Genomic DNA, 16,382 nt, shown 5'->3' with positions numbered 1-16,382 from the left:
TGTTCCGTATGGAACTGGGAGTCGGAGAGAGCCTCTGAAACTTTCGACGCTTTGGATCAAGCTCCGATGACGTCTTGGCAGAGGGAAGTTAAACCGGACTTCGGACAAAATGGCATGGATCAGTACGGAGTACAGGGTTACTGACGCACGCGGTTTGTTGTCGGAAATGCTATCACATTTTACTTGAAGCCGTTCGATAAGACTGGTTGTTTATCTACGAGACGGGACATTTTCATATCGCGACGATGTGTGGTCGATATGCGTTGGGCGTTGTATGCAATACCGTTGATTCTACATGGGTCTTCACCGACCTTTTTCGTGAATGAATGATATCTGACTGTATCTAGCGCCTCGCCTTCATTAGACACCAACTGCAACGTCAAGGCCAGCAAGTGGATGAAGTTCCAGATGACGACGACGTGAGAGAAACTTACAACTTCGCCCCTGGGTACTATGGTGCCGTCTACCGCGCTGATACCCCTGACCAGGGGGGATATAATCCTGCTGAGGCATACGACGGAGGACGTCATGCCGCAGAGCATAAGATGCCGGAAGATGAGGGCAAGGCACAGCTGACTAGTGGAGGAATCGAAGACGAACGTGTCAAGTATAAGCTTCAGGGTATGAAATGGGGTCTTGTTCCATTCTGGACGAAACGGTCACCAAATTATGGCTCGTTGATGAAAACTATCAATTGTCGAGACGACTCTCTGGCTGAGAATAAGGGGATGTGGACGTCCATGAAAAAGCGGAAGCGCTGTGTAGTTGTTTGTCAGGGGTTCTATGAATGGCTAAAAAAGGGTAAGGAAAAGATTCCACATTTCATTCGCCGGAAAGATGGCGATCTGATGTGCTTTGCCGGATTATGGGACTGCGTCAAGTATGACGGTATGTATAGCGGCCGCCGGGAGCTTAAGATTTCCTAAAAAAGAATTTTTATTAACACTATATCCAGATTCCGATGAAAAACTGTACACTTTTACAATAATCACGACTTCTTCAAATGCCTACCTGAGCTTTATACATGACCGCATGCCTGTTATCCTGGAACCGGGAAGCCCAGAAATGGCCGCATGGCTTGATCCCCATCGGACCACTTGGACTAAAGAACTGCAGTCCATGCTGAAACCCTACCAAGGGGAGCTGGAAGCATACCCGGTGAACAGAGATGTAGGGAAAGTGGGAAACAACTCTCCCGACTTTATTATCCCGATCAATAGCCAAGAGAACAAGAAGAATATTGCCAACTTCTTCGCGAACACACAAAAGAAGGCAAAGGCTGAGGGACCGTCATCACAGCCCGGCAAGGTAGTGAATGAAATCGAGCAGCTAGAGAAGGATTTAAAATTTAAATCAGACCTCGAACCTGAATCACAGGAAATATCTAAGGACAAGGGACCTATGACCGAATCTGCGGGGACCAAGCGCGGATATCCGGTCGACGAAGCGGCAGACGTTAAGCCAGCCAAAATTCCTAGGACGGGAGGCACCTCCAAGTCGCCAACCAAGCGTGCAGCTTCAATATCACCGGTGAAGGCTACCATTCCAGGAAGGAAGACGCGCAGTGCTACAAGCAACGGTTCAGCCGCTGGCAGCGGCAAAACGGCCGATGCGAAGCGAGCTGCGCGTGGAAGTCAGCGGATCACAAGTTTCTTCAAGAAGTGATTTGCCAATTACGGCGGATAGAAGAGCTAACGCTGCACTACATCCTCGAATCTCCCCGTGTTCCCCCGGGCGTATCCTCCTAACCAGCGCCTCTCTCTCGCCGAAGCATCCGTGCCCATCGAATTGAGTCCTCGGCTGTGCCTGGCGGAATGACGTCAGCCTGACTCAGCCCTTACCTAAGCCCGCTCTCCCGCGATTGCGCTCCGTTCTTCGGCTCAGCTTCACCGCCGCGCCGGCTGCTTCCCCGCATCGCCAACGCCTGCGCAGCGATCACGACGGACGGCGCCCCGGCCAATTGGTGATGTTTGCGCGCTTATGGCCGTTTAGGCTTGAAACTCTCGGTTTTCCGGACTTGCCGGATTTTCATCCCGACTCCGGCTAACTACCCCAGATCGACACGGCAGAACCCTACCTTAATAGCCTTGGACGTAGTTCTCCCGGCGGATATATAACTTGAATGCTTGTCTACCTAATCTGAGCTTCATTTTGGCGTGTCTTATTGCATTGGCTTGCGTGTTTCCTACTGCATTATTATCGGATTGAGACTAGCTACGCTCGAGTCACTGAGCCGGTCGCGCCGGTCGACATCGACCTTCATCCACCCCGTTTTCTCTTCCTCTACTCCCGTTTACAAGCAAACTTCGTTCCTTTTCATCATGTTGTTATCTTTTCTTTTTAACCCGTATGTTCTTGCGGGGATTTTCATCTTTGTGTTTTATATTGTGCCCTATCTACGGCTTTCGTACCTGCGTGATATCCCTTCGCCATTCGCTGCCGGGTTCTCCAACCTCTGGCTTTTATATCAATGTCGAAGGGGAAAGAGATATCAGGCTGTGCATGACGCTCATAAGAAATATGGAAAACTCGTGAGAATTCAGCCAGACCATGTCTCCGTCGCCGACGCCGATGCCATCCAGACCATCTATGGTCATGGAAATGGTTTCCTGAAATCGTAAGTGTAATCGAAACTGTACATAAGCTTTGTTTATTATCGCACCTACTTTCCAATTGAGCGAATCTCTGCTCGTTCCATTTCATCCCATGTGCTAAATTCTGCCTGCGTAGTGAGTACTACGATGCTTTCGTGTCCATCCGTCGCGGGCTCTTTAATACTCGCAGTCGGGCCGAACATACTCGAAAACGGAAGACTGTTTCCCACACCTTCAGTGCCAAATCAGTAGGCCAGTTTGAGCAGTATATCCATGCCAACCTGCAGCTTTTCTTCCAGCAATGGACCAATATTTCTGAGGTGCAGCGAAACCCAAAATCCGGATATGCATCGATTGACGCTCTGAATTGGTTTAATTATCTTGCCTTTGATATCATTGGCGACCTAGCATTCGGTGCCCCATTTGGCATGCTTTCAAAAGGGAGAGACGTGGCGGAGATGAGAAAATCGCCGGATTCCCCGGCTTCGTACGTTCCTGCCATTCAAGTTCTCAACCGGCGCGGAGAGGTTTCAGCAACTTTGGGATGTTTCCCCGCTCTGAAACCGTTTGCGAAGTATCTCCCAGATAAGTTCTTCCGGGATGGGTTGGAAGCAGTGGAGCACCTGGCTGGTATTGCGGTAGCACGTGTGTCCGAACGTCTTCGCCCGGAGGTGATGGCGAAAAATACTCGAGTTGATCTTCTATCTCGCCTGATGGAGGGCCGTGATGAGACTGGTGCAAAACTCGGCCGTGAAGAACTCACTGCCGAAGCATTGACACAACTCATTGCAGGTTCAGATACGACTTCTAACACCTCTTGCGCCATGCTCTATTGGGTCTTGAGAACTCCGGGTGTCATTGAGAAGTTGCAAGAAGCCTTGGACGAGGCAGTTCCGGCCCACGTCAACGTCCCATCGTTCTCTATGGTCAGAGACATTCCTTAGTATGTGGCTATCATATCATCTGTTCATTCTATTAAACCAAACATCTAACCACCGTTGTTAGCTTACAATGGGTTATTTGGGAAACGATGCGCATCCACAGCACTTCGTCTCTCGGTCTTCCTCGCGAAATCCCACCAAATTCGCCGCCGGTCACAATCGAAGGCCATGTTTTCCACCCAGGAACTATCCTCTCAGTTCCCGCTTATACCATCCACCACTCACCAGAGATCTGGGGACCCGATGTGGAAGAATTCGTCCCAACTCGGTGGGATCCCGCTCGACTAACCCCACGACAGAAGGCGGCATTTATTCCCTTCAGCTATGGTCCACGCGCCTGCGTTGGAAGAAACGTTGCGGAGATGGAGCTCCATTGTATTGCAGCAACGGTCTTCAAAAATTTTGAGTTCCGGTTGGAGCAGGATGGTCCCATGGAGACCTCCGAGGGTTTCCTGAGGAAGCCCCTTGGGCTGATGGTCGGCATTAGGAGGCGACAGCCAAACTTGAACTAACAGTCAAGGCTGTAACATCGAATATATGATTATTCTCCATGAGAAAAAAAAAAGCGTCTATATGGGCAGTTCATAACGGTGGGATCGACCAAAAGGAGGCATGCCGGGAGCTATGCCATATTGAAGGATGAATTTCTGTGCTATCGATGGTGGACTTCTGAACTTGTTTCGGGATGGCTATATGGCCAGCACATGTGAATTGTGTACCTAAGGAATAAGTTGGGGGTTGTATTTAGGAAGAGTTTCTCAGGTCTTTTTCGTACGAGCTTTGTCTTCTATCTCAACATCATCACACTTTCTACTGCCGACTTTCAGAGCTTATATTGCAAACTGCAAAGGCAAAAATGAAAAAGCAGAATCAGCCATCAGTGTGCTTCCTTATCCACTTCAGAACCCATTCGACCAACATTCCCAAATCCTCGCAGGTCTCGAGTACTCTCGCAATTTGTGACCGTAGTTTCCTCTTTTCATCTTCGCATTTTTCATTGGATGTGTAATCGGTAGCATTACTAGGCAATATGCCAGAGATGTGTGATATATTAATCTCTCCATTGAGACCGATGTCTGCACCAATCATGACCTGCCGGGAGGCGATTCGCGTCAACAGCGGAGCTGAGTCTGAGCTCCTCATCTGATTATCCTCGTTGATGTTGAAAACAAGCAGTACTGTAGGTGGGAGAGACATTGGTGTTCTAAGCGAGATATCGACGCGGACTTCGTTTGCAGGAGGTGTAGAAATCGCTGTTGGGGGCGGCTTGAAGCCGTTATTTCTTCCGCTTCTCAGCAGCGAATTAAGTCTGCATTCCGTAGGGTTGACATTGCTGATGAAGTATCCATTCGGTCTGGATTCTTGGAAGAGTTGAGGAACTGACTTTTCTCCTGGTGTTCTCTGGGTGTCGCTCCTGGAGGCCGTTTGGGAATCAGAGAAAATTCGTCGTAAAAGACTGGAAATAAATGCATATTGTCGCAGGATCTTTTCATTAATTAGCATGGTTTAATACAGATTTGAAAGCGGGGAACGGCTAGGCTACTCACAGGAAGCACATCGGCTAATTGACGCGGATGCGAAAAGGGTATATCACGAATTGTGCGACCCGGTACCTGTTCAAAAGTATTGAACGTATAAGTATGTCGCTGTTTGACCGGTTTTCCATCCGCGCCGAATGTAGATATCTCTCTTTTTTGCATAACCTGTCTCCCCTCGAATTCAATAAAATTAGAATCACCTTGTGAAGGAACCACAAGGCTGTCGTAGGTAGTAGTCTTGGATTCCTGCATCATATTCGCCCCTATGGCTCGATAAATCTCGACAGCAGCAAATATGGGCATGTCAACTGGCGGCTCAAGCCGTGCGACGAAGCGTATATTGGGCGCCGTTGAGGATAATATGGTCGGTTCGAGAGCCACAGAATCCGGATTGTTGCTCAGAGGAGATACTAGTGTAGGCGGGGGTTCCGTCCAATTAATCATTCTAATCTCAAGTCCGTTGTCGCCGCCATCCTCATTTCTAATCTCTGTAAAGACGTCTGCTGAGACCCATTCTTTCGACACGCGAAGAGACGGGTATCCGGTTTCACATTCGATAGCGGCGCTGTAGAAATTAGCTTTGTCGGGAACCTCTTCGTCATCCTGTGCTGGCAGGTCGGTGTCCATCGCATTACTCGGCGGGACTTGTTTGGCCTCAAACATGCGCCTTTGATCAACCCAATACCTAAGCATCAATCCAACGTGCTTTCCTCCATGCATAGATGGTTTTCCAATCCATCCTTTGCATATATGATCCAAGTGGCTTTGCCGCGTTCCATGTTTCTTCTCTTCGTCCCAAATCCTTCTCAAGCATTCATAGATCCCTTCGACAGCCTCAAAACAATTGATTTCTCTGCTCAACTGGTCCAATCTCGCTAGCCGCCGCAAATTTTCATGGAACTCTGCCATGGACTTCCAATGTCCACCTTCCTGTTCTCCAGGACCCTGCATCAAATTCCTCTTCAACACTTCCGACGCCTCAACTCTCCTTTCCCCTTCCGGCGCGTCAGGAGTCGCATATCTCAAGGTAACATTCTTAACAATCTCCTGACCGGGTTCAAACTCGACTTCCAAATCGAGAGAATTTCCCGCTATGCTGAGATCGTTATCTTGCCACATACACTCCAGGCCTTCCAGTTTACCCAACCTCTCAATGCCCTCGCGACACACGCCTCGACCGGCAACACGCGTCCGAAGTAGCTGCAAAACCTCGTCTATACGTTTCCTTTTCTCGTCCTCGATATCCTTTGGGCCGGTTATACCCAGTGACGGAATCGCCATGGAGTGCAAGTCGCCCTCATTGATGCCTTGGCCACCAAGGGCGTCATTGGCCGCCGGAGACGGCGTAATTCCACCCAGCCCAAGCGCTAAAAGAGCTGATGGAGAGCTGAACACGGCCACATCTTCTATTGCGGCCGACGTGATGGGGAGAGGCGTGGGATACTGGTGTGACGACGTGCTGGGGTAGTTCTGATGCCCCTGGCCTGAAGCGGAGGGCGTCTTCATGGAAGGAGACTTGTGTGATAGAGGGCGGCCCATGGGTACGGCTGACGGGTGAGGAGAAGATGTGAACTGGGTGGGAGTGGCGCCCAGATTGCTCTTTGAAAACGGCGTTGCCATCGTGGGAAAGAGTAAAGGATATAGCCCCGACTTCTTCAAAAAAGTGGATTTACCTCAGATAAAAAGAAGCAGCTACCATAAAATTTCCGGTGATAAAGGTATCCAAGGAAACGCTCTCAGCACATGCAGCTAGGGCGCGAGCTGAGAGCATGGGAGCATGTATTAGTATGTATTTATATCCGTTCAATGCTCAAAGTCAACCGTGCTCTGAGTCCTTCAGAGGCTCATTCCAAGAAATCAATCACAATGCCATTGAATGTATCAGACTCTTGAATTGCACAAATTACACTTTTTGTTTGCAAATCAGGACTATTATTGTAAGTAGTGTTGACTCTTTTGAGGTATGAGCTGATGAAGACTGATGATGTTCATCGGACTGCTTGCCGCTTTTGCAGGGATTTAGTGCCGCTTTTAGTTAACTAGTTAACTAGTTAGTCAGTTAACCAGTTTAGCCAACTCAGCCAGTTAACTAGTTAGCTCCTGGACGCACTTATAATACTCTGGAAAAAAAATATGCTAGACTATCACAACCAACATGAATTCAAAGTTTCATAGATCCTTATTCATATCCAAATTGGTGTATTTACAGGAAGCCAATAGCTCTGTTAGATGTGTTCTTTGGAGCTTGGAAAATAACAATGTTTTCAGTCGAAAAGAGAAGACAAAATATGTGCAGGATCCATCTAGCTGTACAAAACTAACTCGGGTGTCCAGCACACGACCACACACACACAGGAACCATTCTATCTCGCGTAATGTGTATTTTCACAAAATCATTGACTTGCGAGAGATTGAAGATTTAAGTCATTTACTGACCGTTGCCGTTGTAGGTAAGCTTGTTGGTGGTGCCGGCGCCTGGGTTGTTGATGACCTCGAGACCAAGCTCCTTGATACGGTCACAGGCGGCGCTGGCGGTGATGTTCTCAAGGGCGATGAGGTAAGCGCCCATACCGGCAATGTGAGGAGCAGCCATGGAGGTTCCGGACAAGGTCTGGGTGCCACCGCCGGGTGCGAGGGAAAGGATCTCCTCTCCAGGGGCGTAGATGTCAACTGCATTACGGGTTAGAGCTATAAACTAATAAAGGCTTGAACTCTTAGATGCGTACCGACGGCTCCAAAGTTGGAGAATGAGGCCTTCTGGTCGTTGATGTTAGAGGCGGCGACTGTGCAGACGGTTGGCTCGGAGGCCGGAGAGCTGTTCTCGGCATCTTGCTGTAGGCAAATCAGCGCAAATTCCCAAGTAACTAGACTGCATCACTGCGATCTCAGCTCCTTTGATAACTTACGTTGTCGTTTCCGGCGGCGACAGCAACATGGAGACCAGCCTGGACGGCGTTGGCGACAGCCATGTTGGTGGTGTCACTTCTGGCTCCACCCAAGCTCAAGTTGATGACGGCTCTCTCAGCAACATTGTTTTCCATCGCATGGTTGACAGACCAGTCGATACCGGCGATGACTCCACTGTTGGAGCCAGATCCCCGTGCATCGAGCACCTTAACAGCGATGATTCTCACTTTCTTGGCAACACCGTATGTCAGCGAGCCAATGGTACCACCAACGTGGGTACCGTGACCATTGCCATCAGTATCATCATCATCAACATGGTTGGAGCCCCAGACAGCACGGCCCTCGAAGTCAGGGTGCTCAATATCGACACCGGTGTCGATGTCATAGGCCCAAACGCCATCACCAGCAGTATCATCATAGACATAGTCCATGTTTCCAGGCTCCTGGTGGGAGACACGGCCGAGACCCCAGGTTGGTGCGTCTGGCTGTTCGACAAGCTCGGTGAGTCTGACAACGTGGTCATGCTCGATAAATGCGACCTAATGTCGTTTAGTATTAAAGAGTCAAGGTTGCGCTCGGAAAGGTGTAGCATACATCAGGGCTCTGGGAAATATCCTTGATAGTATCCCTATCGAAAACGCCGCTGTAACCCTTCATCCGCATGAAATCATAGGTCTTCTTGATGCCGTGGTTCAACAGCGCCCGTCTTGTCAAGTTGGTGTGGTGCATGTCGGAAACCCAGGCGCGGTGGCTGCCAAAGGCCTCGCCGGAGACGCCGTCCTTCATCACGACAATGTACTGGTTGGGGATGACATCGTCGGGGCGGCTGGGAGAGAGGATTTTTGCAGCATTGGCAGCAGATGCTGCTGCGAGGGAGATGGAAAGAGTCTTGATGAAACCCATGATGAGAGCTGACACGAGATAGACGATTCCAGCAATGTTGGTTGATGCAATGGGTGAAGATGAAAGCAGGGCACTTCGCAGGCTTTTATAAATTCACGATACAGCTTCATCATATCATTGAAGTGAGGGATTCACCGTATCTAGCGCGGTTATTTCTGCAGCATCCACTAGCAAAGTAACCTTGCACTGGGAATAGACACCGTGGGGGGCCGTACTTGGGGAAATCATATTCGGGTATTCATGGACGCAGCATTCCAGCGCCGCAAGCTAACAATAAGCTGTAGGCACTAAGCAGCGATTTCGAAGGGTTCATCATTGACGGTTTGAGTAATAAAAGTCGCCGATGAGGTGAAACCTTGCTCAAGGATCAAACGGATGAGGGCCCAGGTCCCAATGGCTGAACAGAATAATGAGCAAGGGATCCAATTGCATGTTCCAGAGGTGGAGACAGGGGTAGTCGGCCAAGATTAATTCTTCAGATTCCGATGATCTGTGCATGAGAGAGATACAGCCAAATCCGCCATACTCGGCGACAGCACTGAGTTCAGAGACAAAGTTCATCTCCCGCCTCAGTAGATGATAAGGTAACCTTGAATTCAGGATAAGTACTCCGTAAAGATAACAAACAATAAAAGGGCAATCCCACGCTTCCAGAGTAGGAGTCACTACGATAGCACAAGTTAACACCGGAGCTGGTCTTAAAATGCCGAAGACGGGAAAAGTACAAATAAAGAGGGACATAAATCGCCGCCTAGGGGGACTCGGCTTGATCGAAGGGCATGACCGGCAGCTAGAAACCCTTGTCCACCGACTCTGTATCAATTCCTTCGGTAACATGATTGTCGATGCGATCGACAGCCAGAACAAGCGGAGAACATCAGTTTGGCAGCGGGAGCACATGTGCACTCCAGGATAGTGAGAAGACTCCTAAGCCTTCTATGCTTCAAAAGTAGTCGGGCCGCCTCCGAAGTTCCTCAAAATTTGTAAGATCTACTCAGAATTTCCTTGAAAGATCAGTGGGCAGAACAAAGCAAAGGTGTGGGGTAATTTGACAAGGCAAGGGTAGGAAGACGCTCAACGAGTCATGAGACCCTTGGGAGGCATATACACATGTAAGAGGTTCTCGGGAATTAATCTCCCGAATTCCCCGTCTGAAGGGCGGTTATTCCGTACCCCGTAGAGGGGAAAGAAATATGCGCAAGATACGGGCAGTAGCGATGACTAAGGATGCGATCTATGCCTTCAGCCAAGCGACTCAACATCTTGATAGAACCATCGATGGGCTCGAGTCAAAGATGACAGGGTATATAGGACAAAAGCCCATGCGGCTTAGACACTATGCATATGGGGGATCCTTAAGGCCCAGAAATCCAAGCATATTACTCCGCATCCCCTGCTAGAAATGCCATGGAGCGGCAAAACATCAAACATTAGCCCCTAACAGATGAGTGGTATACTTCGATAGACTTAAACGGCGGTCCATCGCGTCATGAAAGGCTGGCTGAATTGTCAGAAACTGCACCGCGTTCCCGACTGCCAGATGCACTCTTCTTCAAGAGCATTGCGAGATGGGAATCTGATGGAACAGCGTGACAAGGGTGGCTAAAACCACGGCGAGTGCATGTAGCTATCTGGAGAGCGGGGATATCGAAGGATGCTCGACGCGCGTGTCAGCCCGACGAAGAGCAAGGATGTGAGTATTAAAACGACCAACGGCAGCGCCGTCTACAACAGGAAACAGGTCGGCGTACGTCAGTGCTCAGAAGGTTGCAGGATAAACAGATAAACAGCCGATGGAGGCCGTGAGAGCGCTGTCTGGAATCCCTGGGTTGTCGAGCGAAGGAAAGGTTCGAGGACGTCTGGAGAACGCAATCGGCGAAGAGGGCCATCCCGTTTGACGCCGATCAACGTCGTGATGGGCAGGTTCGAAAGGGCTGATCGATTGCTGGTCGACGGTCGATGAAACAGCAACAGAAAGGATGTTGGATTAAGCTTCGGACGCTAACGTCTCAATACGCCGAGTTACCCGGCCGGAAGGCCATTCTATTGGCCATGTGTAAATTAGCGCCGGGGTTGCAGCATACCATTGGACAGATTTGTTACCACGTCCCAGTCGTGACAAGCGCCGACGATCACAGCGCCGTGCTTTGCTTGGGGGAAACGCGCCGACGATCCAACTCCACTTCAGTCTCCTCCAGCACAACCAACCTGGGGGATGGCCAGGAACTCCGTGCGCACCGGCATTTCATTCGCAGTCCGTCCTCGACGCCTCATAGAGATCAGGCCCTGTGGTGGGAACACACGTCATGTCCAAGCCCAACACGCGAGTCGCACATCCCACCTGACGGAACCCTATTTCCTAAGCGACGGCGGAGCTATCAACCCCAAGCTAATATGACTATGGGGTACGGAGTAGACAGGTCAAAGCCAACGAAGTTCCACGTGAAAACGAAACGAATCATCTGCAATAGCCGCGTGCATCGATCGAAGCCCAAGATTTTCTAGAAGAAATTACCCCAGGGGCAAGGGCGGGCGGAGCAACGATCGACCCGGTGCACAATGCAACCCATCGAACCATCCTCGTAATCGGCCGACATGGAAGGAACAGAGTGCCTTGCCGGTAATAACTCGCCTTCTGTGTCTCTCATGGCTTTAAGGAGAGGACCTTGGTTGCAAATACGTATTCTCCGTGCTTCCCCAGGCGCTCCAGCTCCTCCGGGATATGCAGCTTCGCTCCTGGGGCTAGGATTGACCGACGGCACATGAAAAAGTTGGGAGCAACCTAATTTTGATATCTTCACTTGAGGGGGGGCTTCTGGAAGGCGCAGAGGACTTACAGATTACCGGTATTGAGAGGTTTGTTCAGAGACCTCCCCATCGATTCATATGTCCGTACCCTCTGCAAAGATGTCGTGCTGCGTTAAATCTGGGTACGTACGGAGAGGTCGCTGCTTCTACCCATTTCTTGGGTCCTTTATCGACATTGATTATTTTCTCGAACCGCGCAAAATACAGATACCGAGTGATACGCCCGTCTCAAGCCTAACTCAATCGTCAGATTTGAACGATTCCGACTTCCCACACACGCACATGTGCCAATCGAGAAAATCAGGTTCAACATCGTATAACGGCATCCACATCTTGTGGCTCGGCATCCCGTGGACATCTTCATTTCAAGTTGGAAACACCGAGCGTCTCTTCCATTGTGCGCAAATGCTATTGGGTCCTCCCTTCTCAAAGGGAAAAACCCTGAGTTTCTTGATGCTCTGTGATTGCTACTCTCGTGCAACAACTCACAGGAGGTTTAATGATCACACCACTTGCCATATATCGGGAAACAATATACCTGCGAGTTGTTTATTGAGCTCCCCCCGTGTTTGAATACCCTTCAAAGACAAGGGTCTTTCCCTGGTTTTCTTCGAATTAATACACCGCAATAGTACATCAAATAACGTCGCTCCATTCGACGACGATTTTGAGATCGTGCCAACCACAGTACACTCAGATTATCCTTTTGCTCGGGTGATGCTATAAAAAACGAGCATGGATGCTCCAGAGGATTAATTTCTTTCGTTAATCGCAGTCTCAAATGCGTATCTGATGTTTTGCATTTAACAAAGTTAGATAGCGACAGAAATCATGTCCGAAGCCCTATTCGAGGTAAGCCTAGTGACATAGGAATTGGATAACATAGACCTAGGAAAATTTCCGTTAATAGATCTACGGGAATGGATCTACCCGATTTCTATATCCCAGATATCCGCATCAGATCTACATCGATGTACGGAGTAGATTCATCCTAGGTTCTACTCCTCCGGGGCTGACTTCACTTATTCTTCACTTTTTATCTTTCATATCCACTGATATTCAAGTTGATGTGAGCAGCAAGAACTTATTTTCAAAGAGCGATTTTTACCTTTTCCTACAATTCTGCTTCACTGAGACTTTCTTAGCTGTTCAGCATCATGAGGCTTTCGTGTCTAGGATTCCCTTCTTGAATATGCTAATGCGAGGACATAATCTCATTGAGTTCCTGAATATCACTGACCACAGCTAAGATCAGGAAAGGAGAAAAGCAAACAGGAGATCGATCCTTCTGTGTTGTTTGGGCTCCTATTTGTGCTCAAATCATAATTCGCACAATCATGGCTCATATGACGGTCATCGTACGCATGCAGCAACGCCATGAAGGCCGGACTTACGTTCGATGCAGGCACATATATAGCCTTGATTTGTCAAAACGGCTCAGGGACTTCTCAGCGTTTTGGGAGTTCGCGAGTTCAGAATAGATCTTGTGACATACGCTACCGTGTATAAAGATTTGGCACAGGGGCCCAGACTTGTGGCGGAAAGGTAATCAGCTAAAATGAACTTGTTGTGAGGTATTCGCCCAGAAAGCATATTTCAAGATGAATCGTTACTGAAATCAAACCCGTTGGATTAGATTTTCTATGGTCCACCGCCCGAAAGCGTCCTAATCTTACCTGTGCAATGAAAGACTGGCTTTAGAGTTTGTTCAATTGATTGCCACATAATGTCGACTTCCGTGTGGCATTGCCTAGCAAGAGGCTATAGTCAAGCACAAAGCAGCAACCAGGAACTGCCCAATAATTAAACTTAGGAATCCCCCGGCCAAAGCAGAATCTGAGTATACGCAAAAAGGTGTACGTTGAAGAATCTAGCTTAAAAGCGGACAACTCGACTTTGGGCGGTGAAACTCTGGGCATATTGAAGCTCTACAACCACTCAGTGATGAAGCAATCCCCTCTATGCTTTTAGTTGGGGCACACCTTGGAGACGCGAAGAGTCACCTGGGCTAGGAAGCATTGCCCTTTGGGAAAAATTTACAGAGTAGCTTTGCTGACGGGGTTCAAGAGGTACCTAAAAAAAGAAACCCGTGGCGCATTAGAGTTTTCCTCCAAATTGCGATTTCATCCCTCTCACCTCGAAAATTTAACTTGCCCATCTACACGCCCCTTGGCGCGAGTCCTTAGAGGATCTCCTTGCTGGGCGGCGGTATCAACCTCCCCTGGAGAACATTACGCTCCCTACCAGGCAAATCCCTCGGAGAAATGGAACGTGATGTCCAGGAATCAGCTAAGACTAGCTAGACATAGCGGCTGCAGCCAGCAGCAGAGGATAAGGATGTTGTCGTTCCTAGGTACGATGAAGTGAGCGTCGGCGTTGACCAGCGACACGCTCCACACACACAAACAAAAAAAAAAAAAAAAAAGGCTACTCGGCAGAAATCTTGTACGTCCTCCTCTATGCACCCTTTTAAAAGGGTAACCCAGCATAGACTTGCGCGGCAATTTGTTGGACTGGAGGACCAGCCTTAGTTCACTTTTCGGTGATTGAACCCAATGTGTTTATGCTCTCTGACGGCTCCTCTCTGCCGGACACCTCCAATTCCCATTTAATCCGATATGGGAGCAGGCGGCGGGAGAATATTGCCAGGATGGTAATCGGAGGTTGTCAATGGCGCAGGGGATGCGCAATAACCTTTTGTGGCGGTTGGACAGTATGTGTGGTCGAGGGCTCGCTGCCTATCCCGAAGGACCTTTAGAAGTTTTTGCTCCCAAATCGCTATGCGGGTGAGATTCAACGTACTGAATAGGATCTTTAAGTGGACAGATCAATGATTCAAGCCTTTATGCAAACCGGGCGCAGCAGCTCAGGATCACAAATGCATAACCTTGTTCCAAGTCACGATATCACGTTGAGCAAAGATACCATCTAGCAACAAGGCACGAGCCTACAGTACTATTCCAAGATGTGTTTCATGACGGAGTAAGGTGGATATGGAGGTAAGTTTGATAAAACCAGATATCATTCAGCTTTGGTCCTGGGATGGTGCTAGAATGGTTTTATAAAAGACTTTTTGGCTTCTGGCCCTCTCCTCGGTTACTTGAGGAAAGCTACCGATGGGGTAAAACTGTCGATGACCATTAGGCCAAAAGAGGCTGTCCTCTAATGGCCCCTGGCTGCTTGAGCTGCTAAGATATGTGAGGCTACCTCCTCCAATGTGACAAAGTTTCACGGAAAAAGCGAGGCTTGATATCCAAAGAACTAAAATTCACCGGGCCTAAGAGATGAACTTGGTAAGACACAAACTCCATACCAGCTAGTGGCCTTGTCAATGATCTTGACATTGCTGTTGTTTCGGTGCAGATGACCGGGTGAAGCAGAGCTTCATCCACAGCAACATTTAGCAAGATATAATCTATCGGAGGTTACCGCACTTATCAGCACTGCTGCCTACAAGTCAACTCAAAGGGCAGGGCTCTAGAACATCCGAACACAAATAGCCTCAGAGTGACAATCACTCCCCTACAACCATGGGTTGGATGCCAAGCATGATGCCTGCGTCTCATCATAGAATCGTCTGAACACACTAACACTCCTCATGATGCAATGATGACAACGGACATCTCTATATACTTATGATGCCATGTTGAACCCAAAAGAACAGGGAAAAGGGGAACCTATACCCATGATTACATATTTAACCCTTTTCCCGTTCCTTTTTTTTTTTTTTTTTTTCCCTCCTTATTTTCACCCCTGAAAACTCCTCTATCCGTACTTCATGTGGACAATATTTTATAATATTAGTCACACAATATCCATATGTTACCGGGAGCTTGACAATCTATCTACATTTTCACCCTCAGATTACAAAGCCATGTTTCTCTTCTGGCCAGAAGCCCTTGAAAAGTTCTTGGACGATCATCACTGCTTCAGACTTGCAACTGCCTTGAATATCTTCAAGACTGTGTGTCACATGCCTATAGCCAAAACGGATGTGCAGGGGGAAAGAGCCGATCGTTACAAGGCCGAGGATAAGGAGGCTTTGGAGACTCTTCATCGTCGAGAGCAACTTCTGGAAAAGAGGATGGCGATTGAAATGAAAACCGAAAAGCATACATCCGCAGAGCTGGAGGAACTGAATATATTGGACAGTGAGCTGAAGGTATTGAAGGCGAAGTACTGGAAACATCAGGATGAAATGTATCAGCTTCAGTATGATACTGTCTTCTATCAACCATACATGTGGAGAATACGGCGGGCGCATCTTATAAGACAATGGAAGGCCAAAAAGGGCAACAAACCGGTTACTATGTGGCCAAAAGACGTTAGAGCGTGCAAGGCCAGAGGGGGATGCTGCGTTCGACAATGCGGATGCTGCTTCCGCCCGCGCTCAAGTCTGATTGGAGCCGAAGATGTATATAGTCACTGCACCAAAGAGTGCAAATGCTGTGTTCACTATTTCAACTTGCCATAAAGGGGGATTAAGGAGAGCACCTGCCCCCCTAATTGAATGCAGTTTCCATCTTCATTCCTTCTATATTCAGCCCTTCATGGCTCGCCGGTTTCCAGTTTCAGCGCTCTTGCCGTAAAGGGAGAAGTGAGAAGGGAAAGAGAGCACTGGAGAGCTCTTTCCTTAAGCTCCCCATTCCCCCAGTATATATTCCCCCTCTTCCCCCCCGTTTCTTCCTCTT

General features: G+C 48.8%; 7 protein-coding genes across 7 annotated transcripts; 4 read left to right on the top strand and 3 right to left on the bottom strand.

Annotated features, from left to right (window-relative positions):
* Nucleotides 1-122: 122 nt before the first annotated feature.
* Nucleotides 123-1,665, top strand: CIMG_09109 (uncharacterized protein; the record flags this gene model as incomplete). Its single annotated transcript, XM_001239487.2, has 3 exons — nt 123-272; nt 348-888; nt 956-1,665. The coding sequence occupies exons 1-3, from the start codon at nt 246-248 to the stop codon at nt 1,663-1,665; spliced, it is 1,278 nt and encodes a 425-aa protein (XP_001239488.2). The 5' UTR covers nt 123-245.
* A 656-nt stretch (nt 1,666-2,321) lies between these two features.
* On the top strand, nt 2,322-4,047 carry CIMG_09108 (benzoate 4-monooxygenase; the record flags this gene model as incomplete). The annotated part of the gene is made up of 3 exons (XM_001239486.1): nt 2,322-2,617; nt 2,731-3,537; nt 3,600-4,047. 3 exons carry the CDS (start codon nt 2,322-2,324, stop codon nt 4,045-4,047), a joined length of 1,551 nt encoding a protein of 516 aa, XP_001239487.1.
* A 358-nt stretch (nt 4,048-4,405) lies between these two features.
* Nucleotides 4,406-7,034, bottom strand: CIMG_09107 (uncharacterized protein; the record flags this gene model as incomplete). Its single annotated transcript, XM_001239485.2, has 2 exons — nt 5,083-7,034; nt 4,406-5,020 (listed from the first exon to the last, which is right to left on the bottom strand). Exons 1-2 carry the CDS (start codon nt 6,691-6,693, stop codon nt 4,406-4,408), a joined length of 2,226 nt encoding a protein of 741 aa, XP_001239486.1. The 5' UTR covers nt 6,694-7,034.
* A 278-nt stretch (nt 7,035-7,312) lies between these two features.
* CIMG_09106 (subtilisin-like protease) lies at nt 7,313-8,883 on the bottom strand (the record flags this gene model as incomplete). The annotated part of the gene is made up of 4 exons (XM_001239484.2): nt 7,313-7,743; nt 7,800-7,905; nt 7,980-8,519; nt 8,575-8,883. The coding sequence occupies 4 exons, from the start codon at nt 8,881-8,883 to the stop codon at nt 7,502-7,504; spliced, it is 1,197 nt and encodes a 398-aa protein (XP_001239485.1). The 3' UTR covers nt 7,313-7,501.
* Nucleotides 8,884-11,128: 2,245 nt separating this feature from the next.
* On the bottom strand, nt 11,129-11,845 carry CIMG_09105 (uncharacterized protein; the record flags this gene model as incomplete). The annotated part of the gene is made up of 4 exons (XM_001239483.2): nt 11,129-11,235; nt 11,399-11,625; nt 11,721-11,782; nt 11,822-11,845. 4 exons carry the CDS (start codon nt 11,843-11,845, stop codon nt 11,129-11,131), a joined length of 420 nt encoding a protein of 139 aa, XP_001239484.2.
* A 677-nt stretch (nt 11,846-12,522) lies between these two features.
* Nucleotides 12,523-14,093, top strand: CIMG_13577 (uncharacterized protein; the record flags this gene model as incomplete). The annotated part of the gene is made up of 4 exons (XM_004444807.1): nt 12,523-12,543; nt 12,602-12,760; nt 12,937-13,265; nt 13,328-14,093. The coding sequence occupies 3 exons, from the start codon at nt 12,523-12,525 to the stop codon at nt 13,015-13,017; spliced, it is 261 nt and encodes an 86-aa protein (XP_004444864.1). The 3' UTR covers nt 13,018-13,265; nt 13,328-14,093.
* Nucleotides 14,094-15,565: 1,472 nt separating this feature from the next.
* On the top strand, nt 15,566-16,091 carry CIMG_12285 (uncharacterized protein; the record flags this gene model as incomplete). Its single annotated transcript, XM_012358325.1, has 2 exons — nt 15,566-15,903; nt 15,974-16,091. The coding sequence occupies 2 exons, from the start codon at nt 15,566-15,568 to the stop codon at nt 16,089-16,091; spliced, it is 456 nt and encodes a 151-aa protein (XP_012213748.1).
* Between the last annotated feature and the right edge of the window lie 291 nt (nt 16,092-16,382).

The sequence above is a fragment of the Coccidioides immitis genome (genome assembly GCF_000149335.2).
Source record: "Coccidioides immitis RS genomic scaffold supercont3.5, whole genome shotgun sequence".
NCBI classification, from domain to species: domain Eukaryota; kingdom Fungi; phylum Ascomycota; class Eurotiomycetes; order Onygenales; family Onygenaceae; genus Coccidioides; species Coccidioides immitis.
The sequence above is the reverse complement of the archived record's forward strand: the minus strand, read 5'-3'. Positions and strand labels throughout refer to the sequence as shown.